This window comes from Denticeps clupeoides, chromosome 5, assembly GCF_900700375.1.
Source record: "Denticeps clupeoides chromosome 5, fDenClu1.1, whole genome shotgun sequence".
Classification (NCBI taxonomy): domain Eukaryota; kingdom Metazoa; phylum Chordata; class Actinopteri; order Clupeiformes; family Denticipitidae; genus Denticeps; species Denticeps clupeoides.
In genome coordinates, this window is record NC_041711.1 from 15,886,882 (window position 1) to 15,900,386 (window position 13,505).

The window sequence follows — 13,505 nt, forward strand, 5'->3', positions numbered from 1 at the left end:
TTCTGTCTACAGAGTGACCAGTCTCCTAAAGACGTGACCCAAACTCGACCCCCCGTCAAAGACTCCACGCGGGACAACACAGCTTCCTTTCACTCACAGCGTCCAAAAAATGAGGTCCGAACGTCCACCTCCCGAGAATTCTAGCTCCCTTAATAAGACCCTTTACCCAGCAAAACACAACCTGTCATTTGCAGGCAAATTGTCACTGTAAAAGGGAAAAGTGATGTTTGACATTTAGTCAACAACTACAACTGCCTCCTAACTGCCTACAAAATGAAGTATACTAAATAGAATTGTCTAGGAATTATATTCTCCAGTTCTGAATTGCATCTGATTCATCTGAAGAACTGGGTTGTAATAAGTGGAGAAGTAGTCAATTGTGCTACATGTTTCTTATAAAGACAAAGTACTGCTCATCACCTACAGTGAATCCAGAAAGTAAATTAAAAAGCGCATTCATTTTTCAACATTTTGTTATATGTCAGCCCTATTCCAAATTGGATTAAATAACTTTTTTTTCTTGAAGTTTCAGCAAATAAAAAAAAATAAAAACAAAAAATACTGTTAAGGACATGCTCATTAGAATTCACAGCCTTTGTAATGAAGCTCAAAATTGAGCTCAGGTGCATCCGGTTTCCCCTGATCATCCTTGAGATGTTTCTGCAACTTAATTGGAGTCCATATGTAGACATACTGACTTAATTGGAACTTAATTGGAGTCCATATGTGGACAGTTGATTGGACATAATTTGGAAAGGCACACATCTTCTATATAAGGTCCCACAGTTGACAGTGCATGTCAGAGCACAAACCAAGCATGAAGTCAAAGGAATTGTCTGGGGAAGGTTACAGAAAAATTTCTTCCACTGAAGGTCTTAATGAGCACAGTGAATCAAGTGGAAGATGTTCAAAACCACCAGGACTCTTCCTAGAGCGATCAGGGGAGAAGGGCCTGTAGACAGAGGAGAACCATTTAGAAGGTTTACTTTCCGGAAGCACTGTATGAACACTTGCATGTTGACCATTCATCTGCTTATCTCCCAGACTGTATGTGAAGAGAACTAAAGCACTGGCTTCTTTGGTAAATGCCCTTCCTGTGTAGAGGATAAAATAGGTCAATATGCATTAAAACATTAAAGTTGAAACCGTTAACCATTTGGCCTTCCATAAGAATCTGCTGCCAGGCTTCCTCCATCTGGCTGTGCTGTCTATTTGCAAATGCTACTGAAAATTCAACTATATATGTAGTTTTGTTCCTCTCATAAAAACATTTAAGAACTGTTCTACCATTTTTCATTTATAATAGTAAGGCTTGAGCACTTTTAGCTTTGAAAAAGTCAAACATCACTGGTTACCCCTTAAGTGTAATGGCATTAGGTGGCAAAACTGAAGAGAGCCCCACAACTCCTTATCATTCCAGGCACCGAGTGATTCTATTTGCTTGTTTTGCTGCATTACCTTTTTATTTGCCAACGTATTGTCTATTGCCCATCGCAGTCTAAGAATAAGATCTTAACACCTCAGTTTTAATGTTTATTATGAGTGTTTTATAAATGTCACTCCATATTCAGAAATGTATGAATGACTGACAGGAAGTAGGGTGTCTGCCTTCTCTTTCTCTCTTATTCATCTGTCCCTGCATGAGAGTTCACATCCTCTCTCTTATGTGTGAAAATCTCTGATCTCCTGCACCGTGTCTCCTGCTGTGGCGACTGTAGGTGGGGATGTATCACGACCCTCACCTGGAGGACGCAACCTCCAAAGAGAACCGCATCATCTACAGTGACTCCATGCCCAGAAGAGTCGGCAGCTTCTACAGAGGTACATTTTATGAGTAAAGTAGGGTTAGGCCAAATGTATGGAGTCTGCCACTACTGTTGCTAGATTGGTAGAAATAATACTATTTATCTGCATAAAGGGCCAGTGGTGGCCTAGCAGGTAAGGAAGCGGCCCTGTAATCAGAAGGTTGCCGGTTTGAATCCTGAACTGCCAAGGAGCCACTGAGCATACCCACATACTAGTCCCTGGGGCACCTGTAATAGCTGCCCACTGTTCACTAAGGGTGATGGTTAAAAGCAGAGGACGCATTTCGTGTCACTGTGTGCTGTGCTTCGGTGTTTCACGATGACAATCACTTCACTTTCAAATGTCATTTATCAACATTTTACATATATCAATGTTAAGTACTAAAATATGAATAATTTCTTTTTTTTTTTAATAATTGACTTGACACAGTTTAGTGTATGTCCACTATGATTATATTGGTCCATTTTGGTATCCATCAAACTTCTGCACTTTTGGTGAGGCTGAGATGACACTCTGGTACACGGGTCCATCTCGGCACAGCTCAGTGTCAGAGAGTAACAGATTACACCGTTCACATGGTCCATAAATGTGATGTTTTATCATGTTTTATTCTTTTACGTTTCTGTCAGTTTTAACAAAAGTATGGACTTTGTAGATTATTGCTGCAGTTTTGAATGTATGTCTAATGGTTAATACCCTGTCCCAGTGCCATCACCACGCCCTGACTCATACCACGACACCACTGCCCAAGGCCGAGGCCCAGCTGTGCCCAGTGACAGCAGTGCCATGAGCAACCATGCCAAGCGCCAGACCACCTTCGACCCCTGGTGAGTTACTCATGCAATTTGTTCACCAAAGCCTAATGGTGTTTAATTTATTAAATTGTGTAATTGAATTCACTCCATTCATTAACAGAAATAATCTTATCAGCTCAGGCTGATCAAAATCAATAAGTATTAAACACCAACTTTGTGTGTGTAATTAAATTTACTCCTGATTAAATATAAGTGTCCCTGCTATTTTAAAACAGTCATAGCAAATGCACCTTCTCAGATAAAAAGGGTGCATCAGTCCAGAGTAGAATTCAACAGTGATAATGAACTAATCTCATTAAGTTTTTTGTCTGTCTCAGGAATAACACTGAGACCATGGCCATGAGCCCTCCGGAACCTTCCAAACAGAAAGAGAAACAGGGTTTCTTCAGAGCAATAAAGAAGAAGAAGAAGAAGTCGCAAGCGGTGGGTGTGGGATGGGGTGTGTTGTGGCCCAATCGCGTCAGCTTGACGTGAGACCTGTTGCTTAGTGATGGCGGTGTTTACACTCGACCTGTAGCAAGGCTGCCACTCTGGATGACTGTGGAAATCGCTAGAGCTGTTCGTAACGTGTACAGAGTGTGTTGAGCTTCTGTGTGTGTTCGCTCACTATTGCAATGGAACGGATTTGGGTGCCACCCTGAAGTGACACATCTTGTTGCTGTTTTCATACACTATAAATATATATGATGATTGTGCAGATTAATTTGCTGAGGTCATTTCACATGGAAAATGCCCCACTTATAAACATCCACTGTGCCAGATTTGCCCAAATTCAGCATTTTCTTTCTGTTCTGGAAATTTCATAGTCCGCATGTCACACTGATAGTGTGGCCGTGCAAAACCAACTGAAAGGCTCCACTGAAACTCAATCTGAACCTTTTCATTATGGATATTATGCCAAAAACTATGCTAAATTTCTGCTCTAATTTTTCATAAAGATGTTTTGCCATGTACGGCATTATTGTCCACTTAATGTTGATGCAATGACATCCACTCCCATTTCCAACAATTTTGTCATATCAAATGAATTTAGAAAACTATACCAATCAGAGAAGAACTTCACATCCAACATTCAACGGAAAAAAAATCTACTCAATGAATTAAGTTATTCCACAAATCAAGAGGCCATACCTGTTGTCATGGTAGTTATTGAGCCAAACAGACTTTGCCACGTCTGAATGGCAAACATCAATCCAAATGTTGTACAACAGTTCCACCCCAGAAATGAAACTGAAGTCATTGAAAGCCCAAAATTGCTGTGACGATCTTGAACAATTACGAGGGTAGTGAGGGCTTAACCCTGTTAGCACTTCTAGAACCAGCCACTCCTACCCACTGTGATAATTAATATCTGGGCTCATCTCCCAAAGGGGTTTAGTTGCTGGTTTATTTTTATTTCTTTCTTTCAGCGGGTGCATCTGTTGAAAGAAGCCCCCGCTGAGAGAATTCAAACACAGAGTCACATGCATGTGCTGGTGCCCTGGGATTTCCATGAGAACCAGTACAAACACAACCAACGCGTCTGCCAGAGAATATGCTGATGCTTTGCCTCTCTCCATAAATATTGAGTTTGTGTCCGTATGTTCGCTCGGTGCTTTCCCCCATGTGCCACTGGAGTCTTGTGCATCTTATATTGCAGACCGAGGCCGAGGACGGAAGGAATCCGAGCATCAAGAAAAGCCTTTTCCCTCTATTTAACTCAAAGAATAGCATAAAGCATAGCTCCTCTGTGAAACTAGTCTCCACGCCCATGGTACTGCTTTTGTATTCTGTACTGCTCTCCGTACCGACCTCATCAGCCAAAAGTTCATCGCATGTTTTAATCACTGAAATGTTAATTTTCTCATCACTTCAGTCATTTGAAGTTGATATTTTCCAATAAAACACAAAGCCAAACGCCGAACCACAAGGCACTCAACGGCTCTCAGGGCCATACTGGGCAGATACTAAACCAGTAAACCGATCCAGGTTTTCAGCACATGCCCCGCATCCGCCATGCTGTGGATTAGCAAAAAGGCTCGGGGTCCGCCTGTCTGAGGCTGGCACTGCATCGGCCGGCAAGTCCGTTTCAGTCATTGGCCATGCAGGGTGCCATCTGCTCTCAGTGCAGTGAAAGCCACTTACTTCCTGGCTATTCATTTTTGTGCTGCCGCAATTTAATTTCCATTGACTGAACAGAGCTTCCTGCAGTTTAAAAAGAAAATGGTGTTTTTTGTTTAGTTTTTTTTAACAGTTTCATGGACCAGGGTTTGGCTTTCCTGTTCTTCCATCATTTTGTCAGCATGTTGCAGATGTAAAATGTACAGGTTGGCATGATGTGCATGCTGTTGCTCTCTGTGATCTCCGCATCACACTCCAGTCCATGGTCCACGCTGGTTCAAATGATTTAAGAAAACCTATAACATGCTTTAGTTATAAAATTTTAGCATAGCACACTATTTGCCATTGAATTCCCTTTGAAGTACAGGAGTGGGAGGTGACTGGATGTGACCATGCTAATGTGCGCTAACTCTGCACGCTATGCTAACTTTGCTATGTCCGGCCTGTGGCAGGTGCCTGTAGACGGACAGGAGTTGGTCATGCAGAGGGGGGCAGTGAAGTCCTCCAGCCATCAGAGCAGCCGCCACAGGAACCGCGATAGAGACCGGGACAGGGAGAGGGAACGTAGCAGAGACCGGAACCGAGATAGGGATCGAGAGAGAGAACGGGAAAGAGAGAGGGAGCGAGAAAGAGAGGACTGGCCTCCCGAGAAGTTAGCAGAGCCCCTCACTCAGGTAGACCTGTTAAAGCTTGTACTGATTTCTGACATACATTTGCAGAATTATAGCCTTATAATGCACTTACATGACCTAATGTGTACTGTATTTGGTTATTGTACATGTTTGGTTGAACAGCATTATGGGTAAATTTGTCTCTGTTCCATTCTACGCACCCAGAACCAGCCCCTGAAGTCGCTGCGAAAGCTGCTTCACCTGTCCTCTCCCTCCTCCAGCCAAGTGCCACCCGCCTCGGAGCCACGCTTCCAGCCTCTGCCCAATCCGCCCTCCAAAGGAAACTTTCCCGAAGCCCGTGCCCATTCTGGCAGCAGCGCCAGTGGTGGCGCCCCCCAGCCCAAGAACCGGAAGCCTGCTTACCCCCTGCCAGGTCAAGTCGAGTCAAACTGGCACGTGTCTGCCCTCACAAGAGCCGAAGGGGCACCGTACCCAGACCAAATGGCCAATAAAGGGGGCCAGAATGGGCCAAACTTCACCCGGCCCACCAGGTCACGGATGCCAAACCTGAATGACCTGAAGGAAACTGCCCTGTAGGGTGTGAGCAGCTCTCTCACCCTTCCATCACAATCCAGTGGCAGACAATGCTGTTCTTGGCCATAGGGTGGCATTTGTCATGTTCCATTTTTTCCCCCTCTCTTTTATAATATCTTCAATATTTGATAAAAAAAAAATCTGTATTATTTATTACACTTTGATTGTAAGTTCTATTTGTTTTCAAATATTCTATTGATAAATTATATGTATATGGAAATGTATGGATGAGGAAAAAACAAAGTAACTGCAAGAGCTTTAGTTTGTACACAGATGAAATGTATAAAACAGTATGTGTAATGATTATATTTCATTATGAGTATTTATTTGTTGTGTCTAAAATATAATTGTACAGAAAGTATTTTATTGCAGTAAACAGTTTTACTTTGTTTCCTATGAATCATATATCTACTTCCTTCTGAAATTATTATTCCAGCAAGATCACCCCACCGATGTTAATCTTATTTATGTATATGGTTTTATAATAATAATTGGTAGTGGCCATTGGTATGTATGACTTCTTGTTCTCAGTAAACGAGACAGTGTCAGCATGTGACCGCATCGGAGGCTTGTCGGCACTGTAATTAAGTCCAAGCTCTGAAACAGTCAGCCTACTTTTTAAGAAATTAAATACATACAACAATCTGCAGTCAGAGCCACAGAGGACTGTACCCGTCCTCGTAAAGAGATTTCCGCCTCACAGACAGATTTCTGGGGATCGCTGTAGCCCCAGGGCTCGAATGGCATCCCCCAGAGTTTGGGTCTCAACAGATGGTGAGCTGAGTAACCTTGCCAGAGGCTCCAATACTTGCAGGTTGTCATACAGCCAGTTCCCCCAGCTCACTTGCACATTGCAGGGTCATTTCGGTGAAGTTCATAGGACACTGAACTACCCCTGGTGCAAAAAAAGCACCACTTACAATTATATTCTGTTTTTCTCAACACTGAAAGAATGTGATATTTCTAAGGAATTCAGGAAAGCAAAATCATACTTAATCATCTATATGACACATTCTGTTACTTCAGTGAAATGGGGCAATACTGTATGTATGTTACATTAAATTATTGCATAGAATATCAACTGGTGTTATGAACAGTGCAGTAATTCGTATGATCGTTCAACAAGTTTATTTTCAATGGAGTTTTTTTACTCAATTCGTTTAGCCTTTTTCTACCTATTATTTATCAATTGTGCACTTTAACAAGACTATGAAGAGGTAATATTGTGGTTATTTTCCGTCTTGTGTTAATACAGTATATTGTGACCAATAGCACTGACCTGTAGTAGATTTTCCCGGAGGATTTCGACAAGCCTGTTATTGTAATTTGGTGAGGGGCACGAGAGCAGGCCATGCTCTTAGTGTCCATCTGTTCCCACTCTATCTGTGCGAAGGCTACTGTTGTCTGATTTAACCATTAAAATAGGCCTGAATTCATGATCCGTGATCATTCCCATTAAAGGCAAACAGAAGAATGTATTTGAACAGTGGCATTTAATGGCAAAGTTTTAAGACTGAACAGGCTCATAGAATAGCTCACATCTGATCCAAAATGGGACAATAATTGTTCATTACATTGTGAGTTGAAATATTACAAACGCTAGTGGCTGTGTAGCACATATTTAAACACAGTTTAGCCCATTTTTGTCACTCTGTTTGACGCTCATATTCACTGAATGTACCCAGAATTTTTGGCCTGCTTGTTCTGTTTTGCATTGTCCTGCTGCTGTACGGCACAGATTGGTACAGTGACTGGATCTCTGATTGCCTTAAAAAATTGGGTAGATGTAGTGGGTTCAAGGAGGGTGGATTTCTCCTCACCGCTGGTCTTCTCCGCTCGGTTCACTGCCATCACTTTGTGTCATGTTGCGGCAGAGAGTTTACTGCCATCTGGAACTGCTGGTGTGCTGTACTGTGGGCTAGCATTTGATAAACCTGCACTCGGTTACTTTACATTTTGCTGGGATCACCATTAACATTAGGGTTTAATTTACTGGTGAATTCTCTCATGAAATTCAGTCTGTTGCAGCAGAATGTGTCTTCCTCTAAAGATGGACACCTCAGTACATACAGTTCTGTCTTCCTCATTCTCATGACTTACCCAGTCTCCCATTGTTCTTCTGTGTTCTGTTCTAAGTGAATAACTGGGATCTCTGTCTGAAACCTGCTTTGAACAATTATCTAGTCTATTGGGCTTATTTTACAACCCGTGTTTAATTTTGCGGAAGGCACACACCCACACGCTCCTCATTCAGGATGTTCTGAGAATGTTTGTGACGATGCTATGAAAAACCAAAAGGAGACAGTAACTGTCCGTTACTCAGAGGACGACACTTGGATCCTCCAACGGGATTCACTACCATATGTGTTCTTATGACAAGTAGCCTTCTCAAAGCAAAGCGATCACGTGCCATGTCCAACATCAACTCCAGATCGACTTTTTATTTATTTTATTTTTTTTCCCTCTGATGTCACTTTTGATGCTAGCCACACTGGGACCCAGAAGAAATGTTCACCTGTATCTGAATGTGGACTTCCATGTCCCTTATATCCATTCTGTGTCACCCAGGGAGAATTTGATAAAAATAAACGAATGTTCTTTAACATATTTTATAAGTTATTGCTATGGTTCCTCTGAATTGATGCCTCATCGGCTACCCTCTTGGCATGACTTACACAAACAGCATTTATATTGTCTCTGTATTTATTGATGATTAAAATACAAAAACAACTGAACTGCTACTGGCCTGTTCATTTTTCCATCTACATTGCCTGCCGCCCCCCCCCAAATAAATAAATAAATAAATAATTGGATAAGCTTTCACTGCATTGCATTCTACATTAAGATATACATCTATTCATTTATAGATAAAAACACATAAGTGTTTCCCTTTATTTATACTTTAAAACATGTTACTTAAAATGCTACCTTCCTTGCTGCATAGTCATACAATAATACGCCACAGTCACAAACCACAACAGAACAGTACACGTCAATGAAACCATGCCAATCTATGACCTTCCTCCTTATTAGGTCACCTCTGCTAGCCCAGGCTTTAACCACCAATGCCCCCTCCTTTAAAAGACTCACCAAGGTTGGAATAAATCATAATGTCAGGTCAATTAAAATAAATAAATAAATAAATAAATAAATAAATAAATGGCAGGGCATCCAGTTTGGCATGTGTATCAGAGTGGGAGAGCGGCTGGAGGGGAGGGAGACCTTTAGGGGTGATCAGGTGCACTTGTTCATGCACAGCAGGAGCTCCAGTCGTATGGCAATTCGTGTGTGCCAGCCCAGGGGCAGCAGGCGGATGTACCGTGCCACAATGGGCGGGCGTAGGAGGTTCTGCACCGAGGAGGAACGGTCTGAGTTCCCATAGAATACCTGAGGAGGAACAGGTCAATCGAGAGTATGTGGCAGCTTTCCAGGTCAAAGGTGAAGTCATATGCATGTAAGCTGATCGATCTGAAACACTGAGATGCCTCTAAACATTGTGGAATGAATCACTAAAAAGGACTTGTGCAACATTTGTGCAGGACTCACCCTGTTGTTGCCAGTCTGATCTTTGTAGTAGATCCAGTTCAGGCTCTCATTAGAGCGGAACTGGATGCTGTATTTGGTAATCCACTCATCTGCATCGCATCGGCCTTGAGTCAGGATACCAGACACCACTTTCACAGTCTTCAGGTCGATCTGGATCCACTGGGTGGCATCCTGGAACTTTGAGAGCCAGGCGCACCTGAGGAGAACAGCACATTCTACTGGTCAGTGTAAAGTCGTTTGATAGTCTTTGGGGTGTCGGACCCAAACAAACCCCCCCTCAAACCTCACCCAAAGCCTTGGCTGTTGAGTCTGGCTTTGTTGGCAGTCCAGGAGGAGAACCAGCCTGTGTACTGATCCTCATTGGAGCAGCTGATCTGATCCGCAGTCACTGAACCAGCTTCAAACCCTAGTGGCTTATGGTATGGACATTCTGTTGGCAAATATATTTTTAACAGGTTAACTAGGACAGCTAGATAGCGAACAGGACATGTTATTGCAGAAGCTAAAAGCTCAACAGAAGCTCTTAGAAGAGAAGAAATTTAAATTCAAAAGGCTTTTCAAAGACTTAAAGGAAATCTCTGTCTGTGGCTTAATGGAAGTGAAAAGGCCTTAATAACCATGTAAGGAGAAAAAGCACACAGTGCAAGACTGCTAAATGAACACATTAAAGGCTTTGCCTCTGGATTGCGAATTCCTCTTCCCATCTTTTTGCCTGTACACGATTTGGAAATGCACTACTCCATTTCCAAATCAAGAAAGGCTTGGTTTAATTCTCTATAATAAGAGATAAACATCCATTAAGTCTTGAGACAGATGGTCACATTCGGAAGCTTTATAAAACACCTACTTTTTTGTAAAAGCTACATCCACCATTTAGGGTTTCCGTTCCAAACATGAAAACAGCAGCCCATGTCCAACATGACATCATTGGATGAAATAAAATCTGTTCATTCCACACCACTTACGGTTTAAACTATTTCATGTCACAAACACCTCAACTTAACATCTTAACAGTGACTGAGAGTAGCCCGAGTTGTTCGAAGGTTTAAAGGACTAAGCTCTTTAGCCTGCCTAATGGGCCGGGCCTGGTGGAGGTTTTACTGCCATTGTTCTCGCCATCCTTCATGTATTCACTATCTTCCCTTTCCACTCCACTGTCTCCACGCATGTCTCATTCATTATTAGAGCATGCCAGCCTTCGGGCATTTTATCCATGGTGGGGCTGGTGGCACACATCCGGCCTTGGTGAAGAATCCATCCACCGATTAATGACGTTCCCCTCCAGTGCATGTGCCATTTGGGCTGTTTCGAGAAATACTTGCAGGTTCTAAAATGATTCATTAAACATGGTGGGCATAATTAAATCATTTATTCACAAATAGGTAATTAATACCAAAGTAAAAGAGCAAGATAATACTTGAATCTCAGAAGCTCACAGGAGAGAGAAAAAAAAAAAAAAAAGCGGCCATGAAGAATACAGGTAACCTTTATTGTTGGAGGTGCCTCAAAGGCGGTAATAAAAAGCTGTAATCGTTGAAATTAGCGCTAATGAAACCTTTCTGCACTGCACCCCAGAATTATATACGAGTGCTGTGCACTGCGCCCCTATGACATTTCCTCTGCATGTTAATGAGCATTCTGCTCACCTGGCATGCAGTCACGCTCTACCAGGGAGCCCGAGATGGATGAGCCCAGGCTGGGGAACTCGGTCGGAGATTCCCCCTCACAGTCACATTTACAGGTTTTGCTGCTCCATGTCTCCTCAATTTGCTGTTGACAGGAAAACAATGAACTTAAACAAAATGTCATTGAATGGTATTAAAAATTAGCTCCATTGTCTGATATCTCCATACCTGCTGTGGGTGCACTTCAACCAAAACAGTCCAGCAAGACAATGCAGCAGGAAGAAAATAAATATATCAGGCAATATTTTTAATTTTTTATCAAAAATAACGTGGGTAAATACACACACGTCCCTTATGCTCTGTGGTAACACATCCCATTTAGGCATTCGCTCTGAATCGTCTAACCCCTGCCCGTCCCATGGCGTGTGGACAAAAGCACATACCTTCAGACACCAGCAGAATGGCCAGCAGGACTTGCCGCATGCTGATCTCCATCTATCTTCTCGGTGAGGCGCCGGACCACACTGACGCCAGAGACAAGGGGACTGGATTATTATAATCCACGGGACAGTAATGACCTTACTAATACCCTTTATCTCCTGACAAAGCTCCTCCCACATCTGTTGAGGGGCAGTGCATCCCATTCGGAGGCGACCCCGGAATTTACCAGCTAGGCGGAGAGGTTCTTTTGTACAAATGCACTTCTTCATCTCCTTAAATTGGTCGACGCTGATGTATGACGAAAACATAAAATCAGAAAGGCTGCCTGGTTTTTTTTTGCGGAGTTTTATTCAAATTCCAATTTAAGTGGCATTAGCCATTAGCCGCCGACACCTCGTTAATTACGACCAAACGCTCGCAGGTTCATGCAATTGTGATGCACCTAATGAGTATGCAAATTGCCAAACGCGGTCCCAGAAGCCCCGATGTGCTGCTCATTAGGGCAAAATTAGCCAGGCGGACAATAAATACGCAGTTTTTGCCGTTTTCCGGCCGGTTCTTTGACGCCCGGAGCCGAACCGATGAAAGTGTCCGGTTTACGCGTGAGAAGCGCCGACAGGTCCAGCCGGGTGACCAAGCGCCTGAGGGCCCACTCCGCGTTCATCTACCGAGCTCGGCGAGAGGTGTGTGCGCTTCCACCCGAGTTCTGAACTTTCTTTAAACACAAATATATATATATCTATGTTTATGTGTGTGCGTATATAATGTGTGTTTTATAGAACCATGCACCCGCAAACGACGTGTTTCTCCAGCCGAGGGGTCAACATCACGGGTTTCTGCTGAGACGGGTGGGGAACGACGCGGCCCGCCTGGCCCGTTTCAACCGGCGCAGGGTGGTGACGCGACAGGAGCTCCTGGCGGCGTTCGTCCGGTTACGGTCCCGTACAAACCCGGCGCTAGAGGGGGCTTGACACCGGAGAGCATACATTTTATTATTTTAATGTCTCTTTTTTTTTTTTGTTTTTTTTTTTGTTTTAAGCGACCTTTTTTTTTTTTTTTTTTTTTTATAATAAATTTTATTTACACATCTGTCCGTGTTTCTGGTGCTTTAATCTACATTTTTTTTTCTTGTTAAATAACGGGACCCTGTTCGTAATGTACTATGGTGGTTTGTGGAACGAGGGGAGACTACTGACATGACGTCACGTTTCTTCTCTCTTTCCTTCCCCATCTTCCTCCTCCATTGTGAAGCACAGCACAAGGTGACACAACGAAATGTGTCCTCTGCTTCACCCTTGGTGAGCAGTGGGCAGCCATGACAGGTGCCCAGGGAGCAGTGTGTGGGGATGGTGCTCTGATCAGTGGCACCTTTGCGGGTCGGGATTTTCAACCTTCTGATTGCGGGGCTGCTTCCTTAACTGCTTGGCCACACTGCCCCAAAAAATTTACTCATCATTCGCTGATGTGTACAAAAGGCCTAGTGGGCCGACTTCTCCCCAAAATAATATATATGACCCCACTTTTTAAAAGCTGCTGTAGTCAACTTCTCTCCCAATGAATTCAGTGTCAGCTCTTGATCTTACTCTTTCTTATGATTGTTAATGTGTGTAACAAAAGTTTCAATTCGGATACTTGCCGGGGTTGTCGTGACATATGAAGCATTCTCAGTCTTACAGGATGAAACCATTAAAAACTAATATATGTACTGAGTGCTATGTACCAGTCATGACATTGGTTTAAATTTCATGCTGTATAATTATTGTTGCTTTATCTTGTACTAATAGAAATTTGAATCTATAGAATTTAAAAACAAATGTTTTTTGTCATTTATTTTATTTAGATTTATATACAATAACGAAAAACTGTTTTGTTAATAGAAATTACAAATGCCACTAATACAATTTTGTGAGACGTTTATTGTTGTTTAAACTTCTGAACATAGCTTTGGACATTGGTCTGATCTTAAT

At 42.7% G+C, this 13,505-nt stretch overlaps 2 protein-coding genes across 5 annotated transcripts in view; one reads left to right on the forward strand and one right to left on the reverse strand.

The window, feature by feature from the left end:
- The window catches only part of cdkl5 (cyclin dependent kinase like 5), a 30,444-nt gene extending 21,783 nt beyond the window's left edge, over positions 1-8,661 (forward strand). For 2 of the 4 annotated variants that reach the window (XM_028979384.1, XM_028979383.1), the window contains 7 exons: positions 13-114; positions 1,719-1,821; positions 2,513-2,633; positions 2,939-3,044; positions 4,261-4,374; positions 5,174-5,395; positions 5,558-8,661. In XM_028979384.1, coding sequence (XP_028835217.1) covers positions 13-114; positions 1,719-1,821; positions 2,513-2,633; positions 2,939-3,044; positions 4,261-4,374; positions 5,174-5,395; positions 5,558-5,929 — 1,140 coding nt within the window. In that variant the 3' untranslated portion in view covers positions 5,930-8,661. The remainder of the gene's footprint in view (positions 1-12; positions 115-1,718; positions 1,822-2,512; positions 2,634-2,938; positions 3,045-4,260; positions 4,375-5,173; positions 5,396-5,557) is intronic. The other 2 variants (XM_028979386.1, XM_028979385.1) reach the window with 2 other exon arrangements.
- rs1a (retinoschisin 1a) lies at positions 8,364-12,386 on the reverse strand. The gene is made up of 7 exons (XM_028979387.1): positions 12,328-12,386; positions 11,541-11,621; positions 11,326-11,339; positions 11,119-11,242; positions 9,761-9,902; positions 9,473-9,668; positions 8,364-9,313 (listed from the first exon to the last, which is right to left on the reverse strand). Exons 2-7 carry the CDS (start codon positions 11,590-11,592, stop codon positions 9,161-9,163), a joined length of 681 nt encoding a protein of 226 aa, XP_028835220.1. The 5' UTR covers positions 11,593-11,621; positions 12,328-12,386; the 3' UTR covers positions 8,364-9,160.
- Positions 12,387-13,505: the final 1,119 nt, after the last annotated feature.

Bases quoted from the DNA above. Each gene is read 5' to 3' on its own strand.
- rs1a (XM_028979387.1), bottom strand. From the start codon at position 11,592: ATGGAGATCAGCATGCGGCAAGTCCTGCTGGCCATTCTGCTGGTGTCT. The intron at 9,903-11,118 runs GTGAGCAGAATG...ATTTGCCAACAG, and splicing joins AGAGCGTGACTGCATGCCAG to AATGTCCATACCATAAGCCA. The intron at 9,669-9,760 runs GTGAGGTTTGAG...TGTTCTCCTCAG, and splicing joins CTCAACAGCCAAGGCTTTGG to GTGCGCCTGGCTCTCAAAGT.